This window comes from Ischnura elegans, chromosome 9 (assembly GCF_921293095.1).
Source record: "Ischnura elegans chromosome 9, ioIscEleg1.1, whole genome shotgun sequence".
Taxonomy (NCBI): domain Eukaryota; kingdom Metazoa; phylum Arthropoda; class Insecta; order Odonata; family Coenagrionidae; genus Ischnura; species Ischnura elegans.
In genome coordinates, this window is record NC_060254.1 from 39,655,810 (window position 1) to 39,675,696 (window position 19,887).

At 39.0% G+C, this 19,887-nt stretch overlaps 1 protein-coding gene and 2 non-coding genes across 3 annotated transcripts in view; 1 reads left to right on the forward strand and 2 right to left on the reverse strand.

Annotated features, from left to right (window-relative positions):
* Positions 1-8,744, reverse strand: part of LOC124165965 — a 44,663-nt gene extending 35,919 nt beyond the window's left edge. Inside the window, exon 1 of the mRNA XM_046543515.1 lies at positions 8,297-8,744. Coding sequence (XP_046399471.1) covers positions 8,297-8,662 — 366 coding nt within the window. The 5' untranslated portion in view covers positions 8,663-8,744. The remainder of the gene's footprint in view (positions 1-8,296) is intronic.
* Trnaf-gaa lies at positions 1,663-1,735 on the reverse strand. Its single transcript has one exon. It is a non-coding gene; the product is annotated as a tRNA-Phe (tRNA).
* Trnam-cau lies at positions 7,207-7,279 on the forward strand. The gene has a single exon. It is a non-coding gene; the product is annotated as a tRNA-Met (tRNA).
* Positions 8,745-19,887: the final 11,143 nt, after the last annotated feature.

Sequence of the window (19,887 nt, forward strand, 5' to 3'; positions counted from 1 at the left end):
ATCCGTAACCCCAACAATTGAATTGACCGTTACATTCTGAAGAAGCCTTTAGCGCGAGGGGGAAAACGCCAGAGAAAGTGATTTAAAAAAAGCTAAATCCGCCTAAACAATGAATGCATTTGAACTGAAAATTGTTATTTTATTTATATCACATTTTTACTTTTTATGTTTTTGCGTCCATAAGAAAAAAAATTTTCTATGCCAACTAAGTTGCAGCAAAATACCATTATGAAAAATAATTCATTTTTGTATGCATAATCATGCATTAGAAAATTAATTACATTTCATTAAGCAATTTTATGCATAAATTCGTACGACTTTGTGCATTTATTCCTACTGCGATTCGTGTATGGATAAAAAAATTTGCCGAAATTTTTCTCTGGCCGTTAATTGCATGAATTGCTCCATTTATAACGTTTCGGCAGCTCACCCTGCCACCGTCTAAAGGGGTGAATTCATTGTGTCATTCACCAGGTTGACAACCCGAGTAGAATTTTTACTTATCACCGGGGAAAAGTTCAAATCTTTGGGACAGAATGTTCCACACTAGGATTTGAATCTATTTGTCAAACCTAGGCAAGGTCTCATCGGACGCTTATCCTTTCTTCCATTCCTCTGGCCAGCGTACAATATATGTCTGTCTAGCTCTCATGCAACTACATAAATCATTCACCACAATTGGATCGCTAACCAATATTATCATATTGCAGATAATGATCTAACGATTTGATCGTTGGATTATTCTTCCTCACATAATGATCCTCCGAAATCGTTAGAACATTAATAGCTTTGCTCGGTATCGCTATTTAGTGGGCCTTCTTCACTTCCATAGCGTTGAAGTGCTTAGCCCGTCCCATCCCTTCCGAACCTATCCTTACCCAGAGGCGTCGACGGGCTCCTATCGCGGCGACGCCTCTTCTGCTTTTTCCTTCCTCTCCAGCCCCTCCCCGGGTGATCGGGCGTATAAGCCACTGGCTTGGTTCCCGGCAGCGGTGCGTTGTATCCCTGAAGGGTTCGCCCTGAACCCTCATACTCTCTGCCGATAATGATAAGAGTTTTAAAAATTTCGTCCGTTTTCCAATTCATGTCTACTTATCCAGCTACTCGCGACGAGAAATTGATGGCCTTTAACCCTGCCGCAGATTATTCGATGACCACGCAAATTCAATCCGGTCAAATAACCGCGTCTCTTTTCCTCTTTGCTTGAATGCGAGAAAATTGGGAACTACGGAGCTCCATGCGCCGGAGAAGGACCAGGCTCGAGTCACATTACTCGAAATCACGTGAGAAAATTACCGGTGAAGTTATTGATAGAAAATTCCCCCGAGAAAGGCCAAGAGGTGAGGAATGCATTAGATAAAGATGGAAAAAAAAGGAGGTACGTCGCAGAACTGGTTTGGAGAAGGGAGAAATAAAGTGCTTGGGGTACAACAATATCAGTATTGAAGCACTATTAAACTAATAATAAGTAATAAACTATAATAATAATAGTATAATAATTATATAATTAATAATAATTAAGATTAAACAAAATAAAAATTAACGTAATTAAGAATAAATAATAACTATGGAAGAAAACCTTTCTGAAGGCTCTTTGACGAATACTACCTATGTTTACTACAAAAGTGTCTTTACCGTATGGCGATGCACTATAAAAATATTTGCCGCAACCCGGGATTGAACCAGGGACCTTTAGATCTTCAGTCTAACGCTCTCCCAACTGAGCTACTTCGGCTTGAATTTGGTGATGTGGATACATTTGAACTGATTATGGTATAATGCATTATTTATAGCTCAAGCATTAAGGTTAAGTTGCATGGAAAGGTATGAAATATAAGGGTTGGCTACAAGCGGCACATAACCTCCCCACTGTCACACACTGCCTGTGTCCTTGAATGCAGGAGAGTCCCATGGACTTCTTCCCGAGCCTTGCATCAGTTTACTTTGTCCCTTTACTTAATATTAAAACAGATAATTTTCCTACATAATAAATCTAAAATGACCGGTCTCAATGAACTACATCATCTTTTGGAAAAGAGAATTCTCAACATCCATTTTAATACTATAGTATATGGGGAAAGATTCAATGGAAAGAGGGGGGTTGACCCCATTGAGCTCGAGGAGTTTTACGGCGTTCTGAGGGATATTTTATTGATCCCATTACACTATTCTGTAAGTACTATTTATCTAATTATGTAAAATTGATTAAATTTTAAAATTTCTGTGAATTCTGGGGGTGGGGGTGGTTTATCCCCCAAACCCCTTTCCTTGCTGCGCCACTGACTCCATCTCTCCGATAGCATATTCCTAATGACGCCACTGGGCCGAGGAGTATTTGAAATACAATACACCGTACCTAATATAGTACCCACAAAATACAAAAAAAGAAAAAAAATGTTAAATACTTTATTCAAAGAAATGAATAGACAAAAGAAAAAAAAAGAGAAAAGAAATTCCATATTTATCATTAAAATTATAATATAGCTGTTAAACTAACTCATATCAATGTATAGAAAACCTATAAATATATGGTCCAAAACGTATCTATGTATCCAATCCAAAATATGTATATGTAAAAATCCTCATTAGTTATAAGTTTCTGCTCACACAAACAAAACACTACCCACACAACATAGACAATTGAGCACCAAATATAATCATTTGTAATCTGGCTGGTTAGGGTGAAGTAATTCACCGGTACAGCAGGAAAGCGCCTTCGGCGCATAAATTAATGAGGTTAGTAATATAGTAGGTACCTATTTGAAATACAAAATGCCTGGGAATTTGGAAAACAAACTACAAAATAGTATTTTAAATACCTTTCGAAGGACAAAATGCATTGGTATGGAAACTAAGAGATCTTAAAAAAATATAATCTGCCTTGGTCCGTTATGGATTGTGGCAAACATGAAGAAAATTATTCTAACGAAAATGAAGTAATCTCTTAGGCATAATGTTACAGAAATGTTATCAGAGCTACTTAAAAAGTATTTCACACAGGTATTTTTTATTTTAGAAGGGGAAAATACCAAAGATATGTGTATGAAACACAAAGTCAAGGTACATTCAGGTCGTGTATTTGAAATGCCAAGTATAAATTGCAAATGCATTTCAAATACATATTTTTTAAATACTTGCCTTTGGAATACTGTCAAGCCCTGCCTGCAGAGTGTACCAATACTGGGATGGCATTACCATTAACGAATGCATAGCTCGCAAGATCCTTCGTAGCTCCCAGCCCTTTCCAAAATCCTCAACTTTCGGTTGGATTCCGCCTCTAGGTATAATTATGCCCGCTGCACAAAGGCCTTAGAATCTGCTCGGAGACGTGAGCTCCGTCGAGGCTTTGAAGCGGGTTATACCTTTCAGGGAAGAAAGACTTTGAAAGGATGCTATTTCGACAGCGGGAGGCAGCGACAATGGGAGCTTCCATTGCTCGTGTTTCGGGTACTTCCCGTAATTTGCATAATTCACGACACCCTCCTTTAGATGACCGGTTTGTCCGCTCGCGTCTACTTTTAAAGGCCGTGGCCTCTCCCTATCTGTGAGAAACGAGTGGATTTCTAACGCCTTGCTCCCATTACGGCCCTAGCAACAACAATTGTCATTTATAGGTTTAAAATGTATCAATTTTATATCGAAAATATCCCTTTTACATCTCCATCCTTGAAGGTGATTTGGTATCGTGTAAATATCACCGGGACTCTAAATCCCAAAGCTTATGTGCTTAATGTAGCGAACATGTTGTGTACTGCGTGCTCGTGGAAGTGAATGTTAATCCTCTGGTACATGCTGGTGAGGATTCACCCCCTACGAAATAACTCAGTGGGTGGCTTGCAGGGTAATATTTGAGTTTTCAATTTTACTTAAAATTTACTTTGATAATTTTATATATGTCTCGGTGGCGGCGGGGTAAAGTCCTCGCCTGCCAAACAGGAGGTCGCAGGTTCGAGGCCCGCCTTATTAAGTTACCCCTATCCAGAACATGGTTATTTGTTTACGTTGAATAGTAAAATAGTTAATAATCCCGATCGAAAAGACTGTATAAAGCTGTTTTCGGTGGTATGGAAATAAATGAAAAAATATAAATAGCTTTAAGTCAATATCAATAAACATAGAATCACAAAAAAATAAACACTCAAAATGTAGAATCTGTTATTAGGAATAGTTATTTTTTAATAGTTATTAGTTAATAGTTAATAATTAGCACACCTTTGAGTCCGCTTGAAGGGTATCGTGGATTGTAAGGCAGGCGACTCTCACGCCCCAAATGTGTGAAGCCAATTTTTCGCTAAGTGCTGAATTACAATTTATTTTTAATTGTTTCTATAAACCTACTTTTGGCGAATCTTTTTTCCCTTCTCCTTATTAAAATCGTTAATGGATCTCAAATTTTTCAATTCATATTGCCTTTTCGTGTATATTTGAGGTGTGTCATCTTCCCTAGGTTATTTTTTCATATTTTACCGTGAGAACGTACCACGTCCAAGCACTACTTCGTTTATAAATTTTGGTAGTTGCTATTCATCAATACGGTAAATGTTGATTGTTGAAATTTCAAAATTATTCACACCCATTAATCGTGCGAAAGATCCACAGAGAAAAAATCATTCGCCTTGACCGGGATTCGAACCCGGATCCCCCGATTTCCGGTCGAGTGCTTTAGCCAGTTAAGCTACCGAGGCGTCATTCTTCCCTGTGGATATTTTTGGACACTACCGGACCCATTAACGTTGAAATAAAGATTCTGCCGCTCCGTAGAGATGCTCTCTAACCTGCCCACTCTCCTGTCCGTAATAAAATTTCAGCTGCCTGGCATTTGTGGTGTCCCAAGTTCGCCAGCTCTCCTCTTCCTGACCCCCATGCCCAGTCCCTCCCATGTTATACGACCCCGGGCTCCCTTCCAGTTCTACGCCCACCACCCACACGTTTCCGTTCCGACGGCTTACCTCCTTTTGTCCCCTTCTCCAGGCAAGAACTCCTATGGTCGAAGGAGAGATTCCTCCCACGAGGAATTTCACCTGACCAAGACAAGGCGAGACCAGTTGCCTGGAGTTCAGGTTCATATCTACGTAAAAGCATGACCGAGAACTAGCACTTAGCAATATTTATTTATGCCAATTATATGTATGTACGTAGGAAGGGGGGTAAGCAAGTTGCATATTTTCTCTATGACCTTTGACCCCCAATATGACTTACGGAGGACAAAAAAAATTGTCATACGGAACTATGAACTGCCTAACTGACTTTGGCACCCTTCAAAACCTATGGTTCGACACGTTGCTTGTCATCATGGCCCGACGGTTAACTCTAAGAACTTTGACCCCCATTGAGACCTCGGTGGTCAAAAAATCAACAATACGGATCTATAAACTGAAAAACCGACTTTGGCACCCTTCAAAACCAATGGTTCAACACCTTGGTTGTCACGATGGCCGGACGTTTACCTCTATGGCCTTTGACCTCAGTATAAACATTGGAGGTCAATTAGTGAATAATACGGGTATTTGGACAATACCAATGACTTGGGCACCCTATAAAATCCATGGATCGACACCTTTGTTAGTATTCTATTCTTTTTGCCACCCTTATGACCTTGACGGTGACATTACTGGGTCAACGGTTGAATTTTCGTAAATAAAAGTGTTATTTTCGGGTTTCTCGGGAACGAAAACCTAAGAATTGATATCTTGGTCAATGAAATTCAGATTTTTTCTATCTCGATTTTTTAACATTGAAACTCCATAAGGCAGATTCAAAGTTTTGGTTTGGACCCACATTGTGAGGTCAAAAGGTCAAAATTTTGCTTGCACTCAATAAAACTTAGGACCTTTCCCCATAAGTGTGTCAATTTTCATGAATATTGCTCGATGCAAAGTTACTAAAATTACAGGTCAAAAATGACACACGACCCTTGGGACAGCCTGTATATATAGAAATTGAATTGGAGATTTATATCAATTACCCCCGACAAGTGCACAATGAGGTCTTTACACCGGGAATTTAAACAACCTAGAACAAACGACCACACACCCCTGTCCTTGAAGGGGCAACCTATCCAGGCGGGACTCGAACCCGCGACCTTTCATTATGGTAGGCGAGGACTTATCCCCGCCGCCACCGATGCCGTCTAACTCGCTGTATTAGCTAAATACATTTGGAAATAGCATTAAACATTGGCTAAACTTAGTGTTTTGCTACATATTACAAATAACGGGAGGATCCTCAAGTCCGTCTAGGGACGTTTTGTCACCATAGAGCTTATGGTTGTTACGAATTTGAATGGATTTGCAAAAGTCATCACTTGCGTCCCTGGCTGGCAAAGCGGTCCGAGTTTCACAGAAAATCTGTGAACCATATTTTATATTCCTGCTCCTGTGACATAGCCTAATGGTTTGTAATCATTAAGTATATATTGATTAAGGTGTGGTTCATAATAGTTATACGAGGAAATATCAATCAAATAATTGCGTATAATATCCTCTCCTAACGTATTTTTTTTTTTTTCGTATTTCCAATGGTGTAGCAAGGGAGAAAGGAAAGGGGGGCGCAGTAATATCAGAAGACATTTGGAGAAGGCACAGTAGGGTTCCACAAGAGGCTGGACATGATCGTAGCTACTTCTAGATGCTCACAGAAATATTAAATAAGTAATTACCAATTCGTATATGCATTTAATAAGTATTTTTAGTGAAATAATATATATTTAATCCTCATTAAGTAGAGTTTGTCATAGCATTTTATCGTTTATTGATCGATTATCCTGTGATGATCATTGATAGGATTAGTGCGATATATGATTATCCTTCAATGATAATGCGGCTATCAGTATACAATATATTTTAATTAGCATTAATAACAAGGTATACAATGCATTTTGTCTTCCAGTTTTCAAAAAATTGAATTGGAGATAAAAAATAGATTTGCAATATACCAGTTTTTGGGTCTAAAGAATTTCATCATAAGAATAAAATCATATTTTGCAGGGAAAAACAATATACTGTCTGCCCAGTGCGGCAGGAACTATTGTGATGCAGTTTTTTTTTATCGACGATTACGAAGCTTTGAAGTCAATTGCATGTTGGCTCCTTCGTGATCAACTCTAGGGAGTGGTGTGTACCTACTTATTGAACCAAGCTTCCCGCCCCATTCTGTTCCCGAGCCCATTATAGATTGAAACCCTCGCTGGTCTCCCAATGATATAAGGCCTCGGTAGCGCAGTAGGCAGCGCGTAAGTCTCATAATCTTAAGGTCGTGAGTTCGATCCTCACCCGGGGCATGTTTTTTATCCTACAGGAATCCTCTTACTAAATTACTCATATTTTCCACAAAAAACCAATCTCTTCAACAATCCTTGGCAAGGCTTCCGCAGGTTGATTTAAATGAAGATGTAGTCTACAAGGCGAAAATTTTGCCGGCGTTGTAAGCAGCGATTTGTACTTGTCGATTTCTATATTTTTACTATTTTTCCCCAAGTTCTTACTTCTTTCTCCTCGTGTCTCAGGCTAAACTTGCCTAAATTTGTAGACTGAACTCTCTCCTCTTGTATATATTCCATGTGTTTTAGGAATAGACAAGTCCTTAATTATGTCATGTTTATTTTTTTTAAGGTTGTCGTAATATCTCTGAGACTTGCGGCATAATCTCCTCGATTTATTATCACCAGCCTTTTCATATCATGTCTCATAGCTATTATTACTGTGGATGCGCTCTGGAAGGAGGATGAGAGGGAACAGAGTTAGCGGGAAGGATGTTGGGTAAGCGGGAAAGGTGGAGAAAGAAAACTGGTTTCATGGAAGAGTTAATAAATTGCGCTTTACGCCGAAACGAAGCTTAAGGATGAGACACAAACAGGGAATTGGGATATGCGAGGGTGATTAGAGGAATGTACCATGCAAACCTACCCTTGAAACGGAATAAAACTTTAATAATGGTATAAAATAATTTGAAAAATAAAAAATAATAACAAAAAACAAATGAAGTGACAACATATACAGTGAAGACGTAAGTTCCTTCTACCATCTACTGAGAAATTATATATTTAATCAGAGACTCCATAAAGGGAATATAGGCGGCGTAGCCCCTTTTCGCCAATGTCCCTTTGTGATGGTGTGACTGAAATTATTTTTATTACAAGGTAATTGTGTACGGGGAGAACAAAGTACATCTACGTCTATACCTACATAATTACCTGCGAGCCACCTCTAGGGCGCCCTTTCGCATTCACCCGCGCATGCAGATGTAATTGAACTATAATTTTTATCTTCTATAAAAATATGATAGTGACATGACTCACCATTTTCTTGTAGAAGGGTCGACTCTCCAAGTCCGGCACAGTGGCGCACATGAGTTTGAAGTACGGCCACTGGCTCGTGGTGGCGAACGGGTCGTCCGGGTTGGCTCCGGATCCCTTCACCTCGATCTTCTTCATTTCCTGCAGCAACTGGCTCTTCAAGTTGTGGATCTTTCGCTTCACCTCCGCCGCAGTCGTGTTGAATCCCACGCCGAGGTTGTGAAGCGCCTGACTTCTCTTCTTCCTGTCCCTGTATCCGGGATCGCTCGGGTCCCAAAGACAGGGCATGGCCCGGTACTCCGCTATCAACTCGATGACGTCCGCCTTGGGCCATTGGCGGTGTTGGTTGGTCTCCTTACCGACGTCCATCGAGTATCGACCGAAATTAGAGCTCTCTTGTCGTGCCTACTCGCTGCGAGAAAGACGGCGAGCTTTGCGAGCGATCTGCGGCTCGCCGCCGGGAAGGGAGGCCGGGAAACGAGGCTCGCTGCGAGTCGGAGTCGCAGGAATTAGTGTAGACTCGCTCTCTACCTCGTCCACGCGGAATGGACTCGGGCGCTATTTCCCCACCCCGCTCCTTTACCAGCTGCGAGTTCCCCGCCATGTCGTCTGCGCGAGCTGTAGCGAGGAAGTCGTACTCACTCGCGGGCAGAGAAGACGTAATCGTGTTGGGGTCTTCAGCCTCGCCCCAAACTTTCCAATAATCCAGTGGCGCAGCCAGGAATTTCGTTCGGGGGGGTCCTAAACCATGGGGGTACATTTTTTTAAAAACAGCGTACTAAATAGAGGGTTTTAAACTAATTTTAACACTTTTCATAATCGAAAACACTTCATTTGTTAAATAAATATTTTGTAAATTCATGATATTTTCCGTATTTTGTTTTCTTCTATGAAGGAAAATAATTTCTTTTTTTTTATATATATTCCGGTGGGTGTGGGTTCCGGACCCCCTCCCCTGGCTATGCCACTGCAGTAATCAAATCAACTGATTTCGATGTTACTTTGTGGAAAAAATTGATTGTCAAATAAGCGCCACATAGACCGGTAAAGGCAAGGAGCAGGAATTTTTTTATTGCTACGGTAATCATGGCAGTGTCACTGAGTTAAGTAGGAATTTAGAATGGGTAAGTTAAACCTATCGAAGGAAAAATTTATATTAAATCGCTTGCGGAAATTTTGAGTAGAATACTTTTTGCCTGACGTTCGAGATATATCGAGAAAGCCTAATTATTCTCATGGTAGAAACGGTCACAAGGATTACATTAGCTTGGGAAATAGACTGCAGAAAATATTGAAAAACATTCCAAAATTTGAGCCTCAAGGTACAGAGATTAGTTAATTTTTGTTTGTAGAGTAATACCCTGGTTAAGGACCATTGGAAATTAATGAATTCAAATTGCTCCGCAGAGATATCGTTAAACAGCATATTAAATGATACACTAAGATTTACAGTTAACTTAATTTAAATTCTTGATGATGATTGCAAGCCAATTGAAAACACTCGTAGTAGAGTATGTAAGGTTAAAATTAAGTAGACAGCACGATATGTTTCTGTATCATTTGAAATTAATTTTTTTCTTGTTCTTGCAATGAATACAGGTTTTGAAAAATATGTACTCTTTCTTTGCGTTATAAAAAATCAAAGTTATGATGTTCTGTTGTTTGTCCGCATCAGCTAGCCGTTTATTTTAATGTCATCTCGTTGAGAGAACTTTCACGATCACAACTAAAGCAGTCAGTGGCGTAGCTAGGAGGGAGGTCCGGAAACCCCCTTGAAACATAAACATAAAAGAAAACGTAAAGTTGAAAAATCATGGGTTTACAAAAGATTTCTTTGACTGGTGAAGTCTTTTCAATAATTAAAAGGGGTAAAATTTGTTTAAAACCCTCTACATAGTACCCTATTTTTTAAAAATTTCCCCCCCTGGTTTTGGACCTCCCCTCCCCAAAAAAAATCCATGGCTACCCCACTGACAATAGTTGTTGTTTTACTCTGAGGTGCATATATTCCACCGTATGTAATTTATATTGGGAATATTACTTTTCATTATTCAATGGAATAAATTATCCTCCCAATGTGTTAGTTTCAGCATTTGTAGGATATCAAAAGTTGATTACGTGAGGCATCGACTATTACGTTCCCATGAACTTACCTATTAATTTATCATAATAAGAAACAGCCTAAGGAATTATAAACACGTATTTATTAAACTCGACCAGTTTCAAAATTTACTCGTCATTTTCATAGACAGCTCTTTTGAATGATGTGTTAACTTTGAAACCGGTTGAGCTAATACAAAAGTGTGGAAAAATATTAGGGTGCTTATTACAATGAATTTCCGCAAATTTAACTCTTCGACAATCAATCCTATTTTTAATTTATCGTTGTCCTTATGATACTTCTATGATGTAACGGAACTTTTTACTCCACAATGTCGCAAGTAGGATATTGTGTTGAATCCAGTGGTGTCATGGTAACGGAGCGCGCCGGAACGCCATTCCGACACTGGTTAACAAATGACATAATTGTCAATTAACACTTTTATCAGTTTTGCTGTCTCAAAATTCATAATATATTCATTCGTAGCCAGAACAAAAAAATGCAATTAAATATAAATAATTATTTAAATAAAAAACACAGAGAGTAATGTTTCACTTCCAAAAAAAGTTAAGGAAAGTGCGTCCGACACTGCTAATTTTTCCAGGTCGTCACTCATTGTATCGTATGAATTTGAAAAATCTAACCATATTATTCTATGTATATGTAGTCCTCATTTTACTATTGATCGTGAGATAAAGCCATTCCACGGAAGCCATCCCCTATTGGTTCCGTGGTCGAGTTGTGTTTCTTTGTCTGTTAAAATTTTTATAGCGGAGTATAGTTACTTCTGATTCTGAGCGCTACTTACAATGAATTAATGTGTCAACAAGAAAAATGGAGACAATAAATGACCGCGATATTTTTATAAACATTAAATTTATGGGAACTACTGTCATCCAGCTATTATCATGGATTTTGGCGAAAGATTTAATGGCTATTTTATTGGATCTTAGATTATAGTAATGGCTATTGAAGTGCTCGAAATTCAGTGTCCAAGGATTACGATCGTATTATTCTCCTGATATTTAATATTCCCATCGCCGCCGATGCCTTAATGAAATACCTCGTATGTTACAGTCCGACTAACTTTAAAGTTAGATGTTTTAATAATTAAATGTTAGTTGCTGGCAAGAGTATTTTTATTACCACTTTAATGAAATTTTATTTAACTTTAATGGATTCAAATAAGTCCCAAAATGTGTTAGCCCAATTAGTTTTTTTTTTAATATTTCCGTCCGATAGAAATTTTTCAAAGTAGTGTTTACCGGAGCTTTGAAAGTGCGATGTTTAAAATAGATCGTCGTCATCGCTGTTCGACAGTCATATGGTTTATTTCATGCAGCCGTACAGTCATTTATCCTGTCCGCGAATCTTTTCTATCCTTAGTCTTTTCTTCCATATCCTTCTTAACCTGTTCCATGCATTTTATTTGCTGTATTTTTCTTCTATTCTTGACGTCTACTTGTCCCCAAATAGGCAATAAAACATGCAACAACGGAAACACTAGGTCGGAGGCGGATCATCGCGGAGCCAATGAACTACCCTACTCCTTCATCATCATCAGTGGCCAACAATAGAAATATTGGTTTGACGCAGCTCTCCACTCAATTCTCCTATCACCTGATATTTTTACATATCGTTGGCTAAGTTCTAACAACACGTATCTAAAATTCGGCCGGTTTAAAAAAAATATCTTAAAAAAGTGTAATAATATTTAAAAAAAATAAAATACAAGCAAAAAACAACTCTTTATTTGCAAATGAATGCTTCTTTTTCAGTTTTATGAACTTTTGGTGTTTAATTTCGTTTTAGAAATGAAAAAATTAGTCGTTTTTTTGCTCTTCTGAAAGGTTGCTCTTTTTGAGATACGTGTAGTTAGAACTTAGCCATCGATATGTATGTTTTACCTATGTATTTTTTCCCTTTCTCATCCTTCTTTAAGTAACTGTTCCATACATTTTATTCGCGGTCTTCCTCTTCCATTTTTGCCATCTATTTGTCGTCCTTGACGAATGTCTTCAGCAGGCCTTCATGTCTCAAGGTACTGCCGATTATGTTTTTCCTTCTTCTTATCAATTCGTTCAAGAGTCTTCTCTGCTTTCTTACTCTTTTTATGACTTTCTCATTATTAAAGTTACATGTACTACTTTTTTGTAAATTGTGATTGGGTGAAATACATATGTATAAGTTGCGCATTCCAAGTGAGAGAAAATGATAATATTGCGGTAAACCTCATACTTATTAACAAATATCTTCTTTTATCGTCAAGGGAATCAATGGCTGACGATGAAATGAAATGTAGTTGCCTGTTACAAATGAAAGAAACTGATACCGTTGTGGCAAACTTCATACTTAAATAAAAAGATCTTATTTCTATGCCGAGAGAAACGCCAAATTGATGATTGAGTGAAATAACAGTCGCCTATTCAGAGTGATATAAAGTGATAACATTGCGGCAAAACTCATATTTAATCGAAAATATCTTTTTTATGTCAAAGGAGCAAAGAAATGATGATAGAGAGAAATAAAGCCTATTACAAGCGAGTGAAATTTCACTTATAAGTGGTAACATAAATGAGAGAAAGTCGTTATATGTTAGCAAACCTCATGTTTATTAACCATTATCTTATATTTCTGTCAATTTAATTAATATAGATGATGACTCAGTGAATTATAGATATATTATAGCGTATTCGAAGGGGCAGAAAAAGATAACATTGCAGAAAACCTCATTATTTACTTGGTGATGAGGTAAAAAAAATAAAACGTACAATGCGCACCCACTGGGGAGTTCATGAAACCCACTAGTCGGTGGCCGTATCGACACCTTTTTGCTGTCGGTACAGCTACCGACGATCTCCCGTCCTCTCGTCGGTGCCGCACCGATCGGGTTCGTACAGAATCGCACGACTTCTTACCGGGAGTCGGTGTGACGTCGCACCCAACGAATTGGTGCCGCACCGATCGGTTTGGAGTTACAGAATACGGCCCCAGGTCAGATGGTCGGCGATTGCCGAGGGCCCCGAGATTAGGGGGCCCCCCACGACGCTCGTGTATAGAGTGAGGCTTATATGAAAGGTGTAATAAGAAAGACTCAGAATACTTGCACCAAAAGTTTTTTTTGCTATTACTAATTCTACGTTTTCACAAATTTGGATTATTTACAATATACGAAGTATGGAAAAATTATATGAAAAATGAATCAATGGAAGTTTCAGAAGATAAATGACAACCTGACGCTATTTTGAAAGAGTTGTCCGATTAGGTTATGTTAGAGGTATTTTAGATTTCAGTGCAGTGTCAAGGAACAAATACGCTAAATAGATAATATAACCACAATGCATTATTAAATTTTACAAGCCGTGAAATTTTTAACCTTCACCGTATTTTTTTACGAAATTGTAATTTTTATTAACTCGAACCTTGTTTTTAAGAGTCAGAATCGTGCCAAAAACCATTTTCGGGCTTACAATTTCCAAATATTTTCCGGGGGAGGACCCTAGTTTCCTCCGATAAGGGGGCGCGCCATTGTGAGCCCCAGCCTAGGGCTACCTATCACCCCAAACGGCCCCTGGCCTTTACCCTTGTTTCTCTGTTGCCTTCATTGTCCATTCTTCACAGCCGTAGAGAAGCATACTTCAGATTTAAGTTTTCTTACGTCTATGTTCAAATTTCTCAGTGTAAGTCGATCTTTCTTTTGGTGGAATGCTCTATTCGCCCTTGCTATTCTGATTTTAATTTCTCTTTTGCTTCTTACATCGCTAGTTATTCTGCTTCCCGATTAACATAATTCATTTTCCTCTTGTGTTAGCCTTGACTTCCACTCACTGATGGAAAGTTCTTTTGTCAAACATATACGCCGAGATATTTGTGAGAGGTTAATGCTCTTGGTATCATAGCGTGTGCAGTAAACTCGCTCATATCGAATTTCAGGGGACCATCGTTCTATTTAGTTAAAAACGGGATATCGTTATATCCACAATAAAGGATTGTGCCCAATACATCACAGGATTTCAGACTAATATTCCGTAAATCGTCTTTATTTAAGCAACAGATCCATAACAATTAGCCATCGGCCCACTCTTATCATCAAAAGGCTGCAAAGGGAGGGATTTTAAGGTCAACTTTAGAACTAAATGGTGACGGCCACACGTGAGAACAACTGATGATAATAATGTACAACAGTGGTAATTTTCCACTCTGTTTTATTCGCTCAACCGGTTTACACGTCATTATCAATGGACAGCACCTGTTTATGACGTGTAAACGTGGAAACCGGTCGGTCGAATTACATAGAGTGGACAATTAGGTACTACAGCCGTTCTTACCTCATTACAATGATTTTGCAGTCACAGTGAACTCGTCAACAATCGATTTGAGCTTGTGATAAGGTAACGAACGGTTTAGTAGCGAAGATGGCCGTAATTTCTTTGATCTTAGGTTTTCCCGGCGTATCAGGTGCAAAAAAGTTTTTCGGGTGTTCCACCGGTTAATGTTCTTCATGTCCCCCGACATTTCGAGCAGCGACTGACTGTTCATCCTCAGAGGAGCTTCTGACTCAGATTCAGGAAATCCCTAGAGGATGAAGAGCAAGTCGCTGCTCGAAATGTCGGGAGACATGGAGAACATTAACCGATGGACATCCCGAGAAACTTTTCTGCAGGGCCGTAATTTATTCATGAAAGAGGAAATAATTCCCTAGGGACCAAATAATAGTTCGTATCAGCGGGGATTTCATATCATCCGAAATCGTTACACGTGGAGACATTAACAATGGCTTACCTTACCTTACCTATGTGGCCACTCAAACCTCAGGAGGTTTTTGGCCTCACCAACAACATGTCGCCATCTATCTCTATCCGCCATCCATTCTGCATCTGCTCTCATCTTCCCTAAGTCCCTTTTCACTTGGTCCTGCCATCTTAGTCGGGGTCGCCCAAGCGGACGTTTTCCTCGGGGTTGATTTTCAGATACCATTCTTAGCATGGACTCATCTTTTCTCCTCTTTACATGACCGGCCCATCTTAATCTCCTGCTTTTTATTTGCGCTATTATATCCGGATCTGTATATAATTCTCTGAGCTCTTTGTTGGTTCTGATCCTCCATACTTCATCTTCATTAATAGGACCATATATTGTTCTGAGGATCTTATTTTCAAAAACTATCAATTTCCTCTCCTGGTTTTTTGTTAAAGTCCAGGTTTCGGATCCGTAGAGTATTACTGGTTGAATTATTGTCTTGTACAGTTTTGATTTAGTTTTTCTTGACAGAAGTTTGCATTTTAGCAATGATTTCAGAGCCCAATAACAGTTGTTCCCGAGAAGTAACCTTGCATTTATCTCTACCTCCTCTTTATTTTCCTGTTCTATGGTTACTCCTAAGTATTTAAAATTTGTTGTCCTTTCAAAGGTATAATTTTGGACTTTTAAAGCCTCTGCTTCTATATTTTCTGCGTGTCGACCAACAATTAAGTATTTTGTTTTTTCTTCGCTAATTTCTAATCCTACTTTTTTGGTTTCTTTTATCAGAGAATCTGCAAGAGTTTTTAACCCATTTGCATCCTCCGCCAATAAGGTCACGTCATCTGCAAAAGCTAGCAGATTTATCTTTTTGCCGACTTCAATCCCCGGTTGTTGCTCCTTTACGACTTTAAGTGCATTTTCTAATGACAGGTTAAAAAGCAATGGTGAGAGTGCATCTCCTTGTCGTACCCCCGTGACTACATCAAAACCTTCTGAAAATTCATTATTTATCTGTACTTTGCAACTTGAGTTTTCTGTACATATCTGAGCCAGTTTGACTAGTTTGTTTGGGATTCCCATTCTCCTGAGATATTTCCACATTTGGTTTCTGTTGATACTGTCGTACGCCTTCTTAAAATCAATAAAGAGGAGGTGCGCATCTCTATTGAACTCCCAATACTTTGATAAGATTTGTTTAATGATATAAATTTGATCAATCGTAGACATTTGTTTTCTAAAACCTGTCTGGTGCTCTCCTATAATTTCTTCCGAGTATTCCTGTATTCTGTTATACAGTATTTTGGACAGTACTTTGTAAGCCGTGTTTATTAAAGATATTCCCCGATAATTGCTGCATACTAACCTGTCTCCTTTTTTATGCAGCGGGACTATTATAGAGAGGTTCCATTCTTTTGGTATTTTTTCCTCGTTCCATATTTTCACTATTAGTGCATGCAGCTTTCTTAAGAGAGCATTTTCCCCGGCCTTGAGGAATTCTGCTGGTATACCATCCTCTCCAGGAGCTTTGTGGTTTTTTAGAGCTTTTATCACGTTGCATTAACAATGGCTATCTTATGAAAGTCCAAGGGACAGGAAAGTCACATCGTTATAGCCGGGATTTCGTTAAATGCGTGATAGTTTTAATCGAGTTTTACTGTATATCTTCGTTAAGGATTTCATCTTTGTTCCGGGCCAAAGAATAGCTCATAATAGCGGGGATTTTGTATCACCCGAATTCGTTATATACGGGGAAATTAACATTGCCAATCCTAGGAAAGCCCTAGAGACTGGAAACTCACCTCGTTATAGGCGGGATTTCGGTGCGTGCGTGATCGTTACAAGCTTGGAGTTTTACTGTATGTATTTATTTTTTATGAAATGCTCTCTTCCCTCGGGCTATTATTCTGCTGGTGATTCTTTCTTGTTTCTTTCATCGCTATTTATTCTGCTTCCCAAATCACATGATTCATTTGTCTCTTCTAGTTCACGTTCCTTATTTTAATGTTAGCCTTGAATTCCACTTAATGTTGGATGTGGAAAGTTTTGTCAATGATGGACGCCGAGAATTTCGTGATAGGTTGCTCTTGGTATCTCGGCGTGTGTGTATATAAATCAATGAATCAGAGGAAATGTAGTGGGTTTCTTATAGGATGTCATCCGTGTCGGTCTGATAGATATCTATCCTCAGTTTTTCAAGCAATCTTATCGTTAGCCTAGCGCGCAGCCGCCGAGCGCCTCAAGCGGCTCCCAGCCTAATTCGTTTAACATCTATGTAACGCTTTCTGTACGCCCCTTGGAGTTTTTGACGAATCGGGAAGTTTTCCTTTGTATTTTATTAATCACACGAATTAAGTCATTCTGCACCGAATCTCGTATGCTCGCTGCATATTCGAGGCGTGGCCGGACGAGAACGATCGATTATAGTCATTATCAATAGACAGCAATCAATGCTAACTAACTAACTAGGCTAACAATGTTAGACAACGCTAACTCTACAACAATGATAGAAACTCTATCATTGTTGGCTTATATCATGTCTGGTCCTTTACCGGCGAACAATAGCAGTGAACATTTCTCAGGTTTTGCACCGGGTAATTCCCTCCATATATCCTTCTAACGAAAAATATTTGGTAAATATATGAATGAGATTAATAAAAAATTGTGATAAAATTGTTATTTTCTATTAAAAACAGTAAAATTATTTAAAGAAAAAGATAAAAATATACTATAAAATTTGCAAATAATAATTGTTCTGTTATGAATGTTAAGTCATCAATGTTCCCAATGTTGTATATAAGTTTCAGCTATCATGAACAACATACTACCCACACAACACAGACGAATACGCTCCAAAATATTGCAACGTGAACTGGCTGGTTGTGGTGAGCAATCAGGAATCCAATCAAATTGGATTGCTGAATCCCTGAAGACGATGGGCGAGTTGCTTTCCGATACGGGGATAAAACTCCCCCCAGAGCTCAGAGAAATTTTTAAGTTTTATCCATTTTACTTAATTCGATTGATATTACTAATATAATAGTGTAATAATTAATAAAATATCCCTCAGAAAGTCGTAAAACTCACCATTTTGAACCATTTATCTTAAAATTCCGCAATTTATTAATCTCGCTCCTAAGGCTTATCCTGGTGGGTATACCACAACCCCACACACACCGTTATCAGTTGCGTTGCAACTAAACCCCCCCCCCCGGCCTTAATTCCTAGCTGCGCCCCTGATATGGGTGACCTTACCCGGTTCCAAAACCCGTGAAATCTTCACAGCTATTGTTAGTTTAGCGGGGGAAATAATGACTTTCATTGGAGAGGCGCCCTAAAGATCACCATTTTGAAAATATTTTTCCTGAGTATATAAATCAATGAATGCAGTGGAACGGAGCGTCGTCGGATTAAGTGCATCGCTGTTCGCACTTGCGTTGTGTAATCGCCTCCTGAAGTTCACTCAATGACACGTCTCCTCGGGAGATCGCACTCCTCCCCCCGTTGTGTCTGCTTACTGAGCCCAGCTGGTGCATCGCGCAATCGGACACACGTAATGATGCTGTGACGGCATGAAAGACGGAGGGGAGGCAAGCGGATCCAATTAATCCAGTGAGCAACGCATCGACTCCGTTTCTAGACTTTCGGTGAACGCGAAACATTTTACACCTGCCTTGTGAGCAACGTTGAAAGTTCGTTTAAATAGGGTGGTTTCCTTCATCAAAGAAAACGAAAGGCATTGATTGCGATTCGTTACCCACCATTAGTGTATTCATAATATACAAATTATTTTGTTTTAGAAATACCGGGTTACACGAATGGCAATGGTCCATTTTTATCCTCATTTGAAAAGGGCCAGATTGGCGCCCATGCGATGCCACTCCACGTGACGTCACAGGGACCTAGTTTCTATACGAGAAGATAGGAGTTATACGTCGTCTGAGGTTACCATTGCATGCATGAGGCGCAGAGCTCAGGGAAACATGTCTTAACAATCACTTGTTAAAACTGGCTAAGGTCGGAAAGTTTTCCTCGTTTGATAAGTTATTAATAATCCTTATTTAAGCCAAGCGCTACCAGTCAGCAGGGTACTAGGCTAGCCGCTAGCAGCCTGCGTCGTATCAGAGCTAAGCCTCGCCTCAAGGTCACCTCGCAGGGCGGGAGGGGGAACCAGAAATACGTCACGCGGAGAGACTTCCCGACATTCATACTTAAGCGTCGCGTTTTCGCGCGCTTGAAAATTTTCACTTTTCATTTAATCGCGAAAAATAGATATCGTCGTTTAAAAATCTAAAAGCGTGAAATACGTACTCCAGGAGTAATAATCTTTCGATTTAGGCAATAAAAAAATAATAGGAAACCACCCTATTGCTCTGTGGCAAAAATATATAATTTAAAAAAATGTGAAAAAATAAATAACAAAAAAGATTTTAAAAATCATTTTGTTAAGAAAAAATAACAGATGTATTTAAAAAAAAGAATAAAATACTATAAAGTTTGCAAAATAATAATCATTCCGTTATCAATCGTATGTCATCAATGTTCTCAATTTAGTATATATATAAGTTATGTAAAACTTAATGCATGTTTCTGAATTTCTATTCTATATTCTATTTCATAGTAGTATAGTTTGTTATTATACGGGACGTTTCTTGGACGGTGTGGTGTGCATGTGGGAGTCCAAATGCATGCTGCATGCTGGTGATTGATCACCCCCTGCCAAACACCCTAGAGGTGGCTCGCAGGGTATTAT